Source organism: Marmota flaviventris, chromosome 18 (assembly GCF_047511675.1).
Source record: "Marmota flaviventris isolate mMarFla1 chromosome 18, mMarFla1.hap1, whole genome shotgun sequence".
Classification (NCBI taxonomy): Eukaryota; Metazoa; Chordata; class Mammalia; order Rodentia; family Sciuridae; genus Marmota; species Marmota flaviventris.
This window is the reverse complement of record NC_092515.1, coordinates 10,993,147-11,011,931: the sequence shown is the minus strand read 5'-3', so window position 1 is coordinate 11,011,931 and position 18,785 is coordinate 10,993,147. Positions and strand designations below refer to the sequence as shown.

Below are 18,785 nucleotides of genomic sequence, written 5' to 3'. Positions count from 1 at the left end.
TCCCTTGTTTCATTCCACGTTTTCTTCCCGTCATTTCCTAGGAGCTCCTTGTCCTGATCCTCTATAATGATTCGAAAGGCCACCGCCTGTCCAGCCCTTGCAGATGTCCCCTCACATCCCTGGCTGCCGTGGGCTCATGCTGCTCCCCCGCTGCTGGGTTCACCAACAGCGTTGGCTCAGCCTCAAGAGCCAACCGTGGTACCCGCAGCTGCTGAGCCTCGAGCCCGGCCCTCCACTTCCAGTTCCAGGGCCGTCACCTTCCCCTGTCCCTGAGGCTTTTAGGAAAACATGAGTCCAAAGCCTGAGATTTGGTGAGGGCCAGGTTCTGAGGCCCGACCCACACACTGGAGTAGAACATTGCAAGGTCTGCAGAGGCGACGGGGATGGCTGGGCTCGATGTTGGAACAAGGTGTCCCTGAGGTCACTGAAGGCATGAGTGAGGGTGGTTTCTCCAGGACTTCTGAAGAAAAGAGGTCTGCTTCCGTTAGACCGACGGGTTGATTCGGCAGTAAATGTCGGGCTCCGGATTCACAAGTGTCTGTTAAACAGAGAGAACAGTGAGGTCCCCTTGCCTGCTGTGAATTTCTGGCCTAGTTGGCTGTGGTCTGGGGCCCAAGCAGCCTGGACGCTCCTCTCCCATCCTTGGAAACTCCAAAGGTCTCTTCTCACTACAGTCACCCTGTTACCTCTGTGTTTCTGGAACGGCCCACACTCTTCCCCACTGTGGCAGACACATTCTAAGTCGACCCCATAATGCCGACCTCTTGACATCTGTGCCGCTGTGAATTCCTCCCCTCCAGGGCAGCACCTGTGACCCGCTACTAAGCAATACAGTATGGCAAAGGTGACAGGATGTGATGATTTTGCCATGTGATTCCATATATATATAATGTGGTGCTGAGGATCGAACCCAGGGCCTCGCTCTTGCTAGGCCAGTGCTCTACCACTGAGCCACAGCTTAGCCCAGCCCATGTGATCCTTGACATAAGATCACATCTTCCATCTTGGCTTTGAAAAAGCCAGATGCAAAGTCGTGAGCTCCCTATGGAAAATGACATGTGGCAAAAGATTGAGGGTGGTCTCTAGCCAACAGTCAGTAAGAAACTGCGGCCCTTGTTCGGACCGCCTGCAAGGAACTGAGGCTACCAGTAGCCACGTGAGCTGGGACGCAGACCGTCCCCCAGTCGAGCCCCAGATGAGACCTGAGCCTTGGCCAGCACCTTCAGTGTCACAGAAAGGAGTGGACTGAACGGAAAGGAATGAAATAGGAAAGGGTGGAGGGGACGCAGAGGAGTGGGATGGAATCCAAGACGTGGAGAAGGACAGGAGAGAAGGAGCAGGGTCCAGTGGACTGGAGTAACACTAAGTGGAATGGGGGTAAGGGGTGGGGGTACGGAGGGACACGGGGGAAAGTTAAATGGATAGAAAGGAAATGGACGAGTGAAAAGGAGTTCTGTGGAAGCCCCGATGGAGTACACGGGCCACGCTGAAAAGGGATGGATGGGATCAATCAGAAACGGACGATGGGAACCGGTGGACGGGAGTGAAAGGCTTTTCAGAGGGGAATCTGTTCACCCCGTCAGACCCTTCAGTAGGGGAAGGACGCGGAGGGTGACCACTCTCCACGTGTCTGAAGAGGGGCACCAGATACCTCATAGCTGTCGTCTGTGTCTTCGCTTGGTAGGGGAGGGACCAATGCGTGCATCGGAAGTTTGGGTGGTGGCTTCCTGGGGCTGGGAGACTGGTCCCTGGGGGTTGCTGAAGGTGGCTCCTTCTGCAAGTGAGCAGAGAAATCTATCAGCAGACGTCGTTTTCCTGGAAGATACCAACTACGCTCCTCAGAGACCCAGAGAGAGGACGGGGTCCACCCAGCTTCTCACAGAGAGTCAGAGGAGGAAGAAGGGTTAGGACCAGGCCTCTGCTGGCCCAGACTCTGTCCTTTCTCCCACTTCCAGCCCCAGCATGTAGAATCCAGCACCCCCCCCCCCACGGCAACCCATCCCAAGCCCTGGAGGTAGAAGGAACCAAGAGGGGCCAGTCTGACCCAGCTCCCTGTGAGACCAGGGCTCGTTTCTCCCCATCCATGACCCTGCAATGGACCACAGATGGTTCAGAGAAGACGGCTTCTCAGGCCTGACACACAGAAAATTCTCAGATGTCTTTCCTGGGCCCACATACCTCATAGGACTGCTCTGGGAGACCTGATGGCACCTTCTAGGGGAAAATAAAGTAGTAAGGAGAGATCACAGGGCTTGGGATGGGGGCCACACCCGGAAATTCTCAGAAATAGATTTGGCCTCAAAGGTAGTTAAATTCCTTTGAGGTGGCACAGGCCTGTAATCCCAGCCTCTTGGGAGGCTGAGGCAGGAGGATCTCAAGTTCAAGGGCAGCCTCAGCAAGAGGCCAGTCTTAGCAAGACCTTGATTCAAAATAAAATATAAAAAGGGCTGGGGAGGTGGTTCAGTGGCAGACACCCCTGAGTTCAATCCCTAGGATAGGAAAGGGGGAGGGGGAGGTAGTTATGTCCCTTCTGATTCCCAGAGGGACCAAGTCTGGGCACTGTCATATTAAAGAGCAAGAAGACAAGAAGAAGAGATGAACAGGCAGAGAAGGTCTTGAGAGCCTCGGAGAAGGCAGAGGAGGAGATGCAGAGACCCAAGCTGGCCCTGGGGGTCCGCCAGAGATCACACCAGCCCCCCGCCCTCAGAGAATTGCGACCGCCCTGCTGGTCTGGGAAGGGATGGAAAGTCAGAGGGTCATTGAGGTCCCTTTGGAGCACACCCACCTTTTTGGCTCCGATCTGTCCCTGGGGCTCGGGTATATTGTCATACACAGGCCTTGGTTTGTCTAGAGGAAGTAAAATCCCAGCCCAGACCTGGAGTTAGAAGAGCTGGACAGGAAGGGGCTGTCTGTCCAGGACCCACCTCCTCAGTTCTCCCCCTTACATCTCTGGGGAGCTTGACCAGGGAACGTCCTGGAAACCAAGTTCTGGGTCACACAAGGCTGCTCCATGACACCGTGGGGACAGAAATCTTAAGTCCCCGCCCTGGTCTCTGCTTGTCCCAGGTGTCCTCTCTATCAGTGGAGCTGGACCCGGCAATCTCTAGGGGGCCTGGCACATCTTTCCAGAAACCCAGATCCACAGAGGGCAAAGGTGTCGCCAGCAGAGGGCACTCGAGGCTCGGGGTCCAGGCGGAGCGTGAGCCTGGATTTGGGATCAGCAGGGAGCACGGAGCTCGCCTGGCTCCGGCTTTGACAGCAATGAACCAGATTCCCTGAGACCCAGGAAGGAGAAAGGGCTGGGTGTCGCCCTGCGAGTGCTGGGGACACTGAGGCTCGGGGAGGTCAGGACTTGCCTGTGCCCAGTCCCTCGGTGGCAGAGCGGGGACGAGAGGCCAGAGCTCGCGGCTCCTGCTCTTCCCCGCCCCCACGCATGGGCCACGACGTCACTTACCGAAACTGGGCCGTGTCGCCTGCTCCCGCGCGGAGGTGGGTGGTGTGGCCTCGGGGCTGGGGCCATCCGCTGATCCCTTTGAGGACCTGAAACGCCAGATCCCTTGTCATCCCGCACCGCTGGCTCTTGCTCCTCTCCACGAGCTCCATCCATATCCCACGTCCATTCTCAGACGACGACCCGGGCTCTAAAGTCCCCAGGGGCCGCGCACGCGGCTCAGCACCGTGGTCCGCAAACCTCCCACCAGGTGGCCCTGCGGGCCACGCCCCGTCCCCTTCCCAGTCTTACCATCTGGCTTTTCTGCTGTAGAAGAAATAGCCCAGGCCTATGACCAGAGCAATGGCAACCAGGATCCCAATAACAATGCCAGCGATGGCCCCTGCCGACAGGGAGGACTCCGGATCTAGGGAGAGAAAACCAAAACCCAGGCTTGACACACCCTCGCCCCATCCCCAGCCCCAGCCCTAAGCTTGCGGCTTCATCTTCACCGACGTTTGACAAATACTTGCTTTTCAGTCACGAGGGGGCAGCTGCACTGTTTCTGGAGTCAAGTGACCTGAGTCCAAATCTCAGCTAGGCCCAAATGCAGCCACCAGGATTGGGAGGGCCGAGGGTGAGGGGCATGAGGAAGGGGCTCTGCTCTGAAGGGGTCTTCCTGAGATGCCTTGGGGGTTCGGAGCTTTATTCTGAGTCTCCATTTCTTTATGTGAAACAAGGATGTCAATTGCTGACCCTACACATTTTTGCACATATTTTTTGAGGGGATGAAATGGATGGTGCACAGAAGCACCATCCACTGCCTGACACATCAGAGGTGCCCGATGAAAAAATGATGACAACAATGAAAGACGTTGCTATCTAGCAGCACTAAGCACCATGAGCCTTTCTATGAGCTCTCTCTCTCAAAATCTGGAACTTTCCCATGAGTGTCAATCAAACCTCTAACTCCCTGGTCCTCTTCTGAGCCTGTTGTCCACTCACAGGACCAAAGGGTTGCACTGGAGATTAAAGGAGGTCATTTGGGAGCTGCATGGGGTCCTCAGCTTAGTGGGCAACCAAAGAACACCGCTGTGAGGCGGCCAGTCTGGTTTCAAACCCCAGCCACAAGCCGCAGTGGCTCATGCCTTCATTCCAGCGGCTTGGGAGGTTGAGGCAGGAGGATCGAGAATTCAAAGCCAGCCTCAGCAACTTAGCAAGACCCTGAGCAACTCAGCCCGACCCCATCTCTAAATAAAATACAAAAAATTGGGGGCTGGGGGCTGGGGATGTGGCTCAGTGGTTAAGGGCCTTGGGTTCAATCTCTGGTACAAAAAGTAAAAATCAAACACCAGCAACAGGGTTGAGTCTCTAAGTCTGTCCCTTTGAACAATGGAGGTGCTAACAGGCTGGCCTCATACTGGCTGGCAGAGAGCACCTAACAAGTATTTTTTGATACTGTATATGGAAAGGTTTGGTTCAGGCATGTAGCACAGGCTCAATAGAGAATAATTTTATTTGTTTAACAAAAACAACATATCAAGTACAAACATAAGGACTTTATAAATATTAATTAATCTTCAACAACCCTAAGAAATAGGTCCAATTATTGTTTGTTTTACCGATAATAAATCAGAGACCCAGAGATGTTAAGTAAGTTGCCCAAGATCACACAGCTAGTAAGTACTGGAGCCAGGACGTGAATCTCAGTAGCTAGCAACACTATGCTGCCTTCTCAAGACCTCAAGACAGTTCTTGACAAGTCCAGTTGTTATTAACGTGATTCCTGATCCTCTCCACCATCCCTCTACCTCTCCCACGGGCTATCTCCTGATGCGTTGTCTTTCTAAATACCTCTGATAGGTGGGTGTCACAAACCCACTTGCAGGTAAGAAAACTGAGGCTCAGAGCAGGCTGCAGAGTTGACCAGGGCACACAGCAAGAAACAGAGGGTTTGGGATTCAAAGCTCCCGACCGGCCGGGAACTTGCAGTACATTCGCTGTCACAGGGTAGGTGGCTGGAGCCAGCAAGGCAGAGGCCACCCGGATCCCAAGGAAAGACGCACCGGAGAGACTCACCTACTTGGATCAGCACAGAGGCAGAGCGGGCCAGGCCGGTCAGAGAGTTCGAGGCTGTGCAGCTGCAGATGCCCTCGTGCTCCCGGGTCAGAGCCCCGATGACTAGCTGCTCCCCTGTGTACACCCCTGAGTGGTGTTCCAGGACCCAGCGGTATTCCGCCTCTGGCTGGGACGCGGCCCGGCACTGCAGGGTCAGGCTGGAGTTGAGCTTCCCTTGGACGGTGCCCACCACAGCAGGCGGAGACCCGCTGGTGATTTCCACTCCGTCAGGGCCATCTGCAGGCAAAGCCACACGTCTGCCAAATGACCCCATTCTCCCCTTCCCTCTTCCACATTGTAAATGGTGCTTCCCCCGCCCCAGCCCCTGCTCAGCTGGAACTGAGGGAATTCCAGTCTGCAGCCCGGAGACAGCGGAGACAGCGGCTGTCTAAGTTGAAAAGAATCAACTGTAGGGAGGAGGCACATGGAGATAGGGGTTCATCTGTAATCCCAGCAGCTAGGGAGGCTGGGGCTGGAGGATCATGAGTTTGAGGCCAGCCTCAACAACTTAACAAGACCCTGTCTCGAAATAAAAATAAAATAAAGAGCCAGGGTGTAGTTCAGTGTTAGAGCGTCCCTGTGTGCAATCCCTAGTACCACCAAAAAAAAAAAAAGTGGGGGGAAGAAAGAAAGAACGGAATCTTAGTGGAAGAGGAGGGAAATGCTCCCCCTTTGTCCTGAGCTGTGTGACAAGCAGATACTGGTCCCCACCATGGGATGGAAATTGCCATTACACAGGAGAATTCTCTCCAAGGAACCTCACAAGGCACCAGGCTTCAGAGAGCCTCTGCTCTCTGGGCACGCAGCCCCCAAGCACCAATACTGTGGATTCCCAATGACATAAATATGTGGCAAATTTTCTTCACCACTCCAGCGGGGAACCGCTGGCTCCGAGCTCTCCTATGTACATGAAGTCGCAGTTGGATTTCCATCCCAACTAAAGGAGTCTGGAAGCCAAGCCTTGCTCAAATTCATGAAAGAATGCATTTCCCGTCTTCTGGAAAGACGTGTGCACGGTGTCTTGTTGGGATATTCTAGGAGAAGAAAGCCCTGCCCATGCTCCTCCCCAGCATCCTTTGAATCTGTTCTTTCCTCCCCATCTGAACCCCAGGACCCGACCTGCTTCCCTCGCTGTGCCCAGCCCCTCCTGGACTCTGCATCCCAGGCTCCACCTCCACCCAGCCCCCAGAGGGGTCTTCCTGGGCACAAACTTGATGCCATGGCTTCTCGGCTCAGAACCTTCCATGACCCCCCCCACAGTGTCCTTGGGACAAAGTCCAGGGCTGATGAGGTCATTCATAACGTGAATGACCCTCCTAGACCTCTCCAACCCCGTCACCCACCTTTCCACATTTCCTGCTGTCATCCCGGAGCAAGATCCTACCAGAGACGCCACCAGGCCTGTCTCGCTGCGTTGCTGACCCCTGCTCATCCTCCAGTTGCACGGGGGACCTCAGCTCTCACAATGGCCTTCCCACATCCCTCGTCTGGGGCTTCCTTTGGGCTCCCAAACCCCCCCTCTTTCCCCACATAGCAGCATTGATTGTTCGGTATTTCGTTTGCCTGCTTTACCCACCTCCCATCCCCGGGAGGCCGTGACACTGGGAATCGTGATGACTGACTGCCCGCCCTGTTGCCTGGCCCAGAGGACACAAAATAAATATTTTTGCTTCACGATTAAAGTAGGAACGAATGGAGAAGGAGCAACAGAGAAGACATGTTCTTAACCCCTGCTGCTCAACAGGTGGAAAAGTGAACCCCAAAGCCAGGCACACAGCGGCGCACGCCTACGATCCCAGCGGCTCAGGAGACGGAGGCAAGTTCAAAGTCAGCCTCAGCAACTTAGCAAGGCACTAAACGAGACCCTGTCTCTAAATAAAATATAAAAGGGGGCTGTGGATGTGGCTCAGGGGTTGAGCGCCTCTGGGTTCAATCCTCGTACCAAAAAAATAGAAAAAGTGGACCCCAACTTTGTCTCCCTGCTGAAACCTCTTCTCCCCAATATTTCCATACCAGTTCTTGGCTTCTCCATCCTTAGGTAGCTTAAACAAACAGGCCTGGAGGCCGCTCGCCTTCCTGCCCGCCTGCCCGCCATAGACCCCCGTCTGTGTGGGCCAGGCCAGGGCTCGACCCTGCGCCACATCCCCAGCCCTGGAGCCGCTGGGGACGCTTCCCTTCCGTGCCACGTCTCATCTCCCAGCAGCAGACCTGTGAGTTCCCTGCCCTGAATCCACTGACGGCTTCTTGTTACCCCACAGCGGTGGTGGCTCTGTCCCAGCCCCGTCTCCCCTCACTGGACGACTGTGGCCACCATAAGGCACCTGGAAGACCTCCAGTGGGAACAGTGTGACGGACCCAGGGCGCAGCTGCAGGCTGACATCCACCCTCATCCTGCCAGGAGCTGCACCTGCCAGCATCTCGGGGCGCGGGGGAGGCACCCCTTCCTGGGGGACCTGAGGGGTGACCCCCAGCCTCTGCTGCCGTCAGCGCTGCCATCCCACCCTCCCTCCCTCCCCCCTCCGCTGGCCTCTCAATCCGATGGCTTCCCGGCCTCCATGGCCCCTGCCAGGAACATTTTCCCCAATAACACCCCGGCCTGTGCCTCCCACTGAACCCCACCCCAGGGCTGCTCTGCCAAGGACGGAAACACAAAGCCCCTGTCGGGAACCTCCATCTCTCCTGCTTCTGCCCCTGCCTTGTCGCAAACGGGCCAGCGGGTCCCTGTCAACACCTGTCTGGTCCTGTCCTTGGGTTGTAGCAGCGAGCAATGAGCCGTGAGATGCAGGCCAGGTCACCGGCTCTTTGAATCACTCGAGGGTCTTTACACTCCCTCCAGAGTAAACAGGAAAGCAAAGTGGTAGTTAATTTGTAGAAAAGAAAGAGAAGCAAAAGGAGCTAATCGGAAATGCGTCAAGAGAAAAGGATTCGTGGGACTGCCTCGGACAGGGCCCCCGGATGTGGACTTGAGGCCAGGGGCCATGGCTCAAGGGGTCTCCATTTGTCGGGGGACAAAGATTCCTTTAGTAGCTCGGGCCACTAACTTCTGACCAGCTACTGACCCCAGTACCCCCATTACATGGAATTGACGGGTAGATGAAGCCCCCCAGGTAGGATGGCCACGGTGACAGTTCCAGAGAAGACCAACACAGGTCAGAAGCTCCCCACCCACCGTGACGGGGGAGGTGAACACCCGATTGGTGAGGGTTGCTGACGGGCCACCCCAGTTTTCAAGTTAACATACACAGTGACGAAGTTGGGGATAGCACTGTCCCCTCCGCCGTCCTCTGCCTGGAGACGGCCCCACCCTTCCTTGCAGTGCTTGGGCTGAAGCGCCCCTTTCCGTGGGCTTTGTTTTCTCCTCCCTTCACCCCTAGCCAAGGGCTCTTGGTGACTTGGGTCTGACCCTCCACCTTCCTCTTCGCAGCACAAGAGCCGAGCTCTGGAGGGTCAGCGCCCTGCTCTCCCGCGACGCTTCCTCTGCTCAGAGCTCCTGGGGCTCCCGCTATGGCCCATGGGGCCAGCACCTCCTGGTCCTCACCCGGTCACCGCGCCACCTGGCCCTCACCCCGTCACTGGCCACCTCCTCCCCTCCCCCCTCGATCACTCCCCTGCCTCCTGCAGTTCCTCCAACACACCAAGCACGGTCCCCCTCACGGGCCGTCCCTGCCCCTGAGGTTCTTGTCCCTCAGCCACTGCCTGAGACATAAAGTCCCCCAGGACAGGCAGGCTGTCTTGTCCCCGCCCAGGCTCACGGCTGGCATGGAGCACGTGGTGAGTGAGCGGAAACAAGAACCTGGAGGGAGGGGACGCGGTCACCACCCCGGGCCACTCACAGTTGATGGTCAGCGTGAGGGGGTCACTGCGAGCCCGGCTGCCCCAGTGCCAGATCTCACATGCGTAGGGCCCCGTGTCGTCCCGCCGGGGGCTGTGGATGACCAGGGTCATGTTGTCATCTGACAGGGCCAGGTGCTCGCTGGGCAGGAGGGGCTGATCACTCACGAACCACTGGACCGCCACCCTCTGATGGGCGGTCTGGCAGGTCAGGTTCACTGGGCCGACGGTCTCCACGAGGTCCAGGCTCGGGGCCTCCACCTGAGGCTTGGTCAGGTTTTCTGGAAACACGCGGAGACACGGGTCAGATTCAAGGAAGCTTCCCCGCCCCCGCACACGGGGCCCACAGGGGATCCCCGGGGTGTGTGTATGTGCGTGTTGTGGGTAGTGTGTGTGTGCTTGTGTGTGTATGTGTGTGTGTGTGCGTGTTGTGGGTAGTGTGTGTGTGCTTGTGGGTGCATGTGTGCGTGTATGTGTGTGTGTGCGTGTTGTGGGTAGTGTGTGTGTGCGTGTGTTCTGGATCAAACTGTGTGGTACATGTGGCACGTGAATGTCTCCTGTGGTCAAGTGTGTCATATAAATATTGTGTGTGGTGCACGTTTGTGTGTCTGTGAATGTGTGTTTTGTGCCTGCTGTGTGTGTTGTGTGTGTTGTGAGTGAGGTGTGTGGGTGGGATGGAAGGACACCTCGTGTGTGAGCCTGTGTTACACATGTGCATATGTTCTGCGTGCAATCGTGGGTGCTGTGTCTGCGGTATCGTTTGTGTTATGGGTGTGTGTTGTACATTCTGTGTTTATGCTTTGCTGGGTGTGAATGGCCTGTGTGTATATTTGGTGCAGTACGCAGTACGTTTTCTGCGTTATGTATCTTAAGTGTCTGCAACGTTGGGTGGATCCTGAGTGTGTTGTGTGTTATGTGTGTTCACGTTTCACGGGAGAGTGTGTTGTGTGTTCGTGGTATTGCTCGTTGTATACACGTACATGAAATTTGTATGTCTTGTGTGTTGTTAAAGTATTGTGAATATGTGCGAGTGTATGGAGGGTTGTGGGTCTGTGTGCAGTGTGTGAGTGTTGCGTGTCTTGGTTATGTAATGCAGAGTATCGAGTGTGTTGCACACGCATATCTTGTGCATGCTCTACATGTGCGTGTTGTGTGCGTTCTGTGTGCCTACAGCATTGTTTCATGTGTTGTATATGAGTTGTGTGTCTGTGGTGTGTGTCGTATCGGTAAGTGTGCATGCACACGTGGTTATTGGGGGGCTGTGTGTGTAGGGAATGTTGTGTTAGTGTTACACATTGACAATCAACCCCTCTTCCACAGAATCCAGCCGTGGACAGCCATGGAGAGCCAACAGGGTCTCCTGGGGGACGTGCCCAGCCAGGGTCCGGGTCCTTCCCTGAGGTGGGAGTGCGACTCAGCCACCAGACAAGTGGGACGTGCCTGCTCTCGGGTCCCCCTCCAACTCTGGGGTATTGGTGGGGCTCGGTGTTAACTGTTTTCTCAGCCCCCCTGAGGACCTCACTGCGATCACTGACTCTTTCTCTAGGACACGGCACGTTTTCTGGGCCACCTGAGACCCAGCCAAGCATCTCTCTCACACAGAGTGGCCAAGGGCCCCAGATGAGACCTCCCGGTGGCCTCTGACGTGGAGGGCCTCTGATTCTGAGAAGAACAAAGAGGGGGACCAGGGAAGGGGACTCACCGAGGACGTGGACTCGAAGAGCACCCAGGCGGGTCAGGAGGGTGGCACTGTTGTACACCAAGCACCTGAACATGCCCTCGTGCTCCCTGGACACGGCGTCGATGGTCAGTGTCCCCGTGGTGGAAGACAGGGTGGAATTGTTGGGGAAAATCCAGGAATAGGTAGGGTCTGGGTGGGACTGCGCTTCCGCCTGGAAGTTCACGGTGGAGCCTTCTAGAACCTCGACCGCCTCCCCGCTGGGAATACCTGAATCCAACTTGATTTCGATAAGGTCGGGACCATCTGGGAGGACAAGAACAATGACAGCCGTTACAACGGCGTCGGCCACAGCTCTCTTGCAGGGGGACTCGGGATCCGTAAAGACCCCGTTCCCTCCTCCCGCTCATGGGCAAAGGAGGTGTGGGCTCCGGGTTAACGTCAGCTCCGTCCCCGGGTGAAGCAGGACTGGAAGGCCCAGCTCGGGCCAGCTGAGGCTCCCTGCCACGCCCGACCCAGGCAAGACCGTGAGGTTTGGGAGCTCAAGTTTAGGGCCATTTCGTTGGAGTTTCCAGTAGCCTCTGAGCAGAGATGTCAAACCGTTCCAAGTTCAAGTTCAAAGACAGACAGTTCTGCATTTGGTTGGGATTTAGGGTTGTGAGATTGGATGAGGCACCCAGGAACTGAGTGTCGACAAGGGACTGGGGATGGGGGACAGAAGGAGACTCACAGTTGACCTCCAGGAAGATGGCATCGCTGCTCTGGAACTCAAGGGCATCCCAGGCTTCACACTGGTAAGTCCCAGAGTCTTCCCGCTGGACCGTGAGGATGGTGATCGTCTTGCCATCCGCGGACAGCTGCATGCGCTCGTTCAACACCAGGGACTGATTCTGGAAGACCCAGCGGATGGTGACGTGGAGTTCCGTGGTGTCACAGTAGAAAGTCACCCTGTCCTTGTACTCTGTGGCTGTGCTCTGAGTGACTGAGATGGTGGGCTTGTCCGGGGATTCTGCAGAGGAAGCAAGCAAGAGACGGAGGTGGAGGCGGAGACTCAGACGGGGGAGAACGAGGGGTAGCCAGAGAGGGATCCAGGGATGGATCAGGACGGCCAGGAGACACACGGAGCTGGGCTCTCCGGGTTCTAGGTACGGGATCTATATCCCCTCTCAGACATTGTGCAAATAAAGCAGAGCATCTAGGACGTGAGAGGGGATCCGTCAATATCAGCTGCAAAGACAAGCAAGCTCGTCCCAACACCACTGAGGGCCCCCTAGCCCCTCTCAGCCAACACTCCTCTCCTGCAGCCGTAATGGCCACAGTCCACCCCGTTGCTCCTGTCCCCAACACAGCTACCTGGGCCCCTCACACTCATCCGATTGGGACTTTGGGTGCGGAACCCAGACGGTTGATCTCTGTGGAGGCCGAGATCAGGAGGACAGCCTTGTTCTCTGCCCACACCTCTGAATCTGCCATGGGCCTGGGGTGGCCAGTGGGGTCCCAAACACAGAACAACACCCTGCTCACTTGAGGTGGTGTCAGGCAGGATGGCACTGGGGGTGAGCTGGGCTGCCGCGGGAGGACTCCACGCTGTCAGAAGTGAGGCTGGAGGGGAAGAGGAGGCATTGAGGGAGGCCGAGGTCACAGATTCGGCGTTCCATCCCAAGAAGCTTGTCCTGCCCACCACTTCCTGGGGCTGTAACTGGGGACACGCTTGTCTCTTCTCAGAATCTCCATTTCCTCCACCGTAAAATGGGCAAAATATCATCTGCCTCCCGGGTGAGGGGTGGGGGGTAATAAATCTCGGCAAGCTGTCCCGGGGCTCCCCCACGGTCACTGTGTTCCCTTCCACTGCCCTTACTCCCTGGAGGTGCACGGGGGTCCTCCCCATTCCACAGAGAGGAAAGCAGGTGCTCAGAGAAGGGATGTCTCTGGCTAAGACCGTGAGAGTAAGTGGCAGAAGCTGACCTTGAGCCTGGCCTGCCACGCCCTGAAGACACCCTAGTCTGTGAACCCAGGTTAGGGACAGAGGGCAGCCCCTGATCGAGAATTTCCACTCTCACCTCCAGTGGGAGGGATTCACCTTCGCCACCTCCTCGGACGCGCCCCCAGGACACTCCCCATCTTCTAGGGGATGGGGAGGGACAAGGAACAAGGTCGCAGTTGTTCCCAGTTCTGCATGTGGCCCATCTGCACAGAGTCATGGAGGCTGGCCGGGGGCTGGGGCGTGGCAGGCTGCGCTTGTGTGACACCCCGTCCCTCTCCACAGCCCAGTGAACAGGGGCTGTCCCCAAGCCCCTCGCCACCCTCAAAAGACCCCAGTTTGGCTTGAGCACTGCCCCTTTTCCCAGCATCTGGTGATGTCGGGCGTGGGCTCCCAGGACGGCTGGCATCAAATATGGCCTCTGGTGCTTACCGGCTCGACGGATGTGGGCAAGGGCTTGCTCTCTGTGAGCCTCAGTTTATTTCTATCTTTCTTTCTATCTTTCTTTATTTAGGTACCAGAGATTGAATCTGGGGTGCTCAAATCCCGAGCCACATCCCCAGCCCTTTTTATTTTTTATTTAGAGACAGGGTCTCACTAAGCTCCTTAGGACCTCCCTAAGTTGCAGAGGCTGGCTTTGAACCCGAGATCCTCCTGCCTCAGCCTCCCAATCTGCTGGGATTACAGGCTGTGCCACTGCGCCCCGGCCTCGGTTTCTTTCGATGGTAGTAGTGATGGAGCTGGCCTTTTTCTGCCTCTGATGCCATTGGAGGTTAAGGTCCCTGGCTCAATGAAACTGTCTGGGTTTCAATCACAGCTTTGTCATCTTTCTGGACAAGTGATGTTCTCTGAGTCTCGGTTTCTCCTTTTGTAAAATGAGGGTACCGATCGTTCCCATCTCACGTGACAGTCACAAGGACAAACGAAAAGACGTGAGAACATCTACGGTGGCCCTCGTCCTCAGACCTGCCTGAGATGGGAGCCTCCCTCTGGGGAACGCGCTCCCCTGGCCTCCCCTCCTGTTTCCGTCTCCAACAGTCCTGACTTCCGCCCCATCAGGAGGAGGCGAGCCTTGAGAGAAACTCATAGGCCCTGCTGCTCGCTCTCAGCTTCCCCAGGACCCCAAGTCCCCGCGGGCTTCCAGTCGGCCAGCAAGCCTCCAGCCCAGAGAGGGAGGAGCTGGCCTCAGAGTCACACAGCAAGGTGGGCAACGTCCCGGCTCTTCCCATGACCCACTGCAAAATCAGTTCTTCACCTCCAAAATGCTTTTCCTGTCCAGAGAGTCTCGTTTCTCCCTCATCTCAGATGTTCTTTCGGCATGAATTTCGCACCTGGGCCGTGTCCTGAAGCCTGGGATGGGCCCCTCACTCTGTCCGCCTGTCTGTGCTCCAGGGCTTTCTGTGGGTCTCTCTGTCTGTCTCCCTCCTCCCTCTGTACCCCCTCCCCGCCCCCTGTCTTCCTGCTGTCTCTGCTCTGGCTGCCCCTCTCTGCCCAGCTCTCCCTGGCCTTGCCTCTGGTTCACTTTCTACTTGATTTTCCCTTTTTCTCTGTCCCTCTCTGCTTCTGTGGCTCTCCCTGTCCAGTCTCTCCCGCTCCCACTACATACCTCGGGCCTTTCTCTGCCTCTGTCTCTCTTTCTGCACATGCACGCACACACACACGCACACGCACACACATGCACATGCACACACACACGCACACACACACACACACCCACACACACACACGCACACGCACACACACACGCACACGCACACACACGTACACGCACACACACACACACACACACACCTGGCAGACAGACGCGCGGAGCCCCTCACCCACCACCCCACCTGGGGACGCAGGGCTCACCTGAGAGCAGGATTCCCCTCCACGGGTGGCTCCGGGAGTCAGCAGGCCCCATGGGTCCCCGGCCCTGGCTCCAGGGTGCCAGGCCCTCTGTCTCCTTGGCTCCTTCCACAGACAGCTGGTCACTCCAGCCGCAGCCCACCAGCTGCCCTCCCGTCCCTCCTGCTCTGTGGCAAACTCCCCAGAACTGCGCTGACAGTGGCTCCCGGGCAGATGGGTGGGGGCGGGGAGGGAACTTTGGCCTCACCTCTGCCCTCCCACACCCCAGGGCTCACTTTCCTTCTGTCCCCAGCACGCAAGCAGGATTCCAGGATCCCCAGGACCAGGAACTGAGATCACGACGGCCAACAACAATAAAAACAATCATGGCCAGGCACTCAGGGCTCAGCTGGGCTGGATGCCAGGCTCACAGGGAGCAGCCTGTAAAGATCAGATGAGCTGAGACTGTGCGTGTGACATAGGTCCTGCTCGTACCCACGGCTCTCAACTCAGACAGGAAGCAACTGGCCAGGGCTGGGAAAGCCCCGGGGAGGGCTTCCGCGAGGACCTGGAGAACATCTGAAGGTTTGGTACAGGAGAGTCACTTTTTTCTTTCTTTTTTATTTATTTATTTTGCTGAACAGGGTATTAAACCTGGGAATGCTCTACAACTGAGCTACAGTGTCTGTGTGTCCGCCAGGTTCAGATGTTGGAATCCCAGCCTTCGGGGCCGAGGCAGGAGGAGCGGGCCCTTGGGAGGCAGTTGAGTCCCTCCCACTGAGAGGAGTGACCTTGCCAACAGACTCTCCTTCTCTGATGGGGGTATAACGGGAAGAGGGGGGTCCGCAACCCCGATGAAGGCTGTCGCCAGAATCCTGGGCCAGCCCTGCTCCGGGCCCCCAGCCCCCAGGCCAAGAGCAGTGTCTGCAGCGCTGTCCCCCAGGCTGCCCGGGCAGCAGCGCCTGGTGAGCCTGTCCCGGAACAGCCAGGCAGGACCCAGCCCTGCAGGGACAGAGTCAGCCGGCAACCAACCTGAGCCAGGGGGACCAGGAGGACATGGTATGGGATGTGGAGAAGATGCTGAGGCTGGCCCTCGTCCCCGGGCGCTGCAGCAGTGGCTCTGACGGGCTGGACCACAGAAAGACAGCACCCTATGGGCACCCCAGGGGCACCCCATGTGGAGCCCCTCTGGCCCCGTGGGAGTTCTGGTGGGCAGGCCCGAGGGCCAGGCCTGCCATCAAGAGCTGCACCCGCCACTCGACGGTGGAGAAGAACCAGGCTCCAAGCCACGGCCCTCAGCTGGCCCCAGCAGGCACCGCCGCCTTGATCAGCCCCTTGCGCGACAGCAGGCTTCCCCGCTGTAGGGACCCGGGGCTCTGCAGACCCCACCCCCAGTCAACACGGAGAAGCTCTGGTTTCCACACACGCGGTGGAAAACTGAGAAGTGGAACAGGGTGAGCGATGTCACCATCCATCTCGGGGTTTAAGTTGAGTTAGTGTACTGAGGCTCACGGAGGCAAGGTGACTTGAGAAGTCACCAAGTCTCTAGGACAAAGGGTTCTGGCCCCCCGGCTCTCGGCCCATGTGGCACTGTCGAAGGCCCAATCGTGGTGGTACCGAATTCCCCAGGTGCCCCGGGCTCCCTCCAGCCCCACCTTCTCTGCACACCTGGGTCAGTGAATCCTGGGGCCATGTCACCCGACATGCCCCCAGCTCAGTGCCCCCTGTGCTGAGAACACCTCTAAAATTTCTCTGGCCTCACCCCTCGCCCAGCATCCAAGGGTCCCCACCCCGTCTACCTCCTGGCTGCCGCCTTCCCCTCCGCACGGTCCCCCTGGGCTGGGGTCCCACCTCCTCTGACCCTCCTCCCCACCCAGAGGACAGAGTGGCCGCTGGAATGGACCTCCCAAAGTGACCCTTTCATGCAGGACCAGGGTTTTTTCCTCCCTACATGCCCACCCACCCAACCCCCAGGGCAGATTCCATCTTTTCCTGTCCCAAAGAAGTGTATAGGAGGGACTTTGGGGACCTCCCTGCAGGACAGCTGCTGCTTTATTTTCAACAGGTAAAAATGAATAACCTCGGTCCTTCCCACCTCCCCCGTCACCTGCCAAGTCCCAGCCACACGGCCTGGCTCCAAATCGTGTCTTCCCTCGGGGGACCCAAGTGGCCTCCCAACACCCCTTCCCCGCCTGGGGCTGCCTTCCCAACCCAATCAGCTCAGCAGAGATGTGTGTGGCCCTACTGTGTGCTGGGTGCCGTTTTAGGTGCCTGAGACACACCAGCACATTTGCCACAGGTAAGGACAGGGACAGTTTCGTGTAGGAAGTGAGAGGCCCCCAGGAATCAGGACGTGAGAGAGAAAAATCAGTTACATGAGGACGACCCCCCCACGCAGCCAGGACCGTGCAGGGACTCTGGCAGGTCCTCTGAGAAATGCGAGTGAAGGTCAGAATTCCTATTTGAATGGTGAATTTCTGAATGTCACTTCAACCTGGGGTCACGTGGGCCACAGCTTCAGGTGGGTCCCACATGGAGGGTGAAGGAATAGTGAGACGTGGGCCAGGCCCAGGTGCACAGCTGTCATCCCAGCAACTCAGGTGGCTGAGGCAGGAGGAGGGCAAGGTTGAGGCCAGCCTCCGTGACTGGGCGAGACAACTGGAAGGACTGGGGTGTAGCTCAGTGGTAGAGCCCTCGTGGGTTCCATCCCCAGGAGGAAGGACGGAAGGAGGAGGAAAGGAAGAGAAAGAAAAGGGAAGGGACAGGCGTGGAGAGGTGAGCCCGCATCCTAACGTGCTGGGCCGGCTGGCGGGTAGCGGGTGGCGGCTGGCGGGTGGCGGCTGGTGGGTGGCGGGTGGTGTGGAAGGGGCCTGCCAAGCTGAAAGGGTTAACAATTATTTTTTTTTTCTTTTTAAGGAAAGAGACTGGGGGTGATTCCAATCCTTACTCCACAGTAACCTCAAGTTGGTCAACACAGGCAGCCTGGGCCAAGAACGCTCCTGTTTTTGGTTGGGCGAGGAGAGGGCGCCTCTGGACAGGGTGTCTGTCCACGGCTGCTCCTAGGGCAGCTGACTGCCCCGGCTGAAGGCCAGGAGTCCCCGGCCAGCCCTATCCAAGAAGGGGACTTTCTGTTCTGGCCATGACGGCCCAGGAAGGCCACAGGCACCCCAGCTGTGGGGGGGACAGCTGGCTCTCAACCCCGAGTCACTGCCCTCACTCGCTAACCTAGAAGCAGCCCCGCATCTCACTCCATGCCCCTCCCCAACTCACCCCCAACCTCCTGTCAGCCACCCCGTCCTGGGGTCCCACCCATTAACTGACTCTCATCTCCTCCTTCTCCCCCACCCCTCTCCTCTCACCCCTGCCCCGGCCTCTTCCCCGGCCCCAGTCCCTGGACTCACCCCCTTCGATCTGCCCGCCGTGCTGCTGACCACCTTCCCAAATCCCAGCTCTGAACTGGAGTCAGAGAGGTTGCAAGAGCCCTACTGACCCCAAGAAGCATGGGCTGCCTCAGTTCTTTCCAGGTGTATCCCGGGCCACAATCCCCCGGTCTCCACGTGGTGAACACAGAACTCCTAGCTCTGGCCTCTGGAGCTACCCCCTCAAGACTTTATCCTCAGCAACTCTGAGTTGGCCCAGAGATGCTGGCTCCTAGTGCACACACACACACACACACATACACACACACACACAGACTCAGAATAATTTTCCTAGGTGCATTCAGGAAACTTATTTTCCTCTGAAGATTGCTTCATCCGTACCTTGCTGAGCTTAACTCCATAGGATTTCTGAGTCAGAAAGGAGAGAAGAATCGAATCCCAGGAGCAGGGTGGGAAAAGGACTTTCCTCTGCAGCTAAGCAAAAACCAGACCGTCTCCCACCCCACCTTCAAAAGGCGGAAAAAGAGACAAACAGATAAG

The 18,785-nt window shown here is 57.2% G+C and overlaps 1 protein-coding gene across 3 annotated transcripts; it reads right to left on the bottom strand.

Annotated features, from left to right (window-relative positions):
- Ceacam20 (CEA cell adhesion molecule 20) lies at window positions 1–15,256 on the bottom strand. 3 transcript variants are annotated; one of them, XM_071604210.1, is made up of 12 exons: window positions 14,890–15,256; window positions 12,582–12,659; window positions 11,788–12,066; window positions 11,082–11,363; window positions 9,382–9,660; window positions 5,510–5,785; window positions 3,743–3,857; window positions 3,455–3,540; window positions 2,786–2,847; window positions 2,179–2,214; window positions 1,652–1,774; window positions 1–538 (listed from the first exon to the last, which is right to left on the bottom strand). In XM_071604210.1, exons 1-12 carry the CDS (start codon window positions 14,939–14,941, stop codon window positions 485–487), a joined length of 1,722 nt encoding a protein of 573 aa, XP_071460311.1. In that variant the 5' UTR covers window positions 14,942–15,256; the 3' UTR covers window positions 1–484. The 3 variants fall into 3 exon arrangements, with proteins under 3 accessions (XP_071460311.1, XP_071460312.1, XP_071460313.1); XM_071604211.1 differs by lacking the exon at window positions 2,179–2,214; XM_071604212.1 differs by lacking the exons at window positions 2,179–2,214; window positions 2,786–2,847.
- Window positions 15,257–18,785: the final 3,529 nt, after the last annotated feature.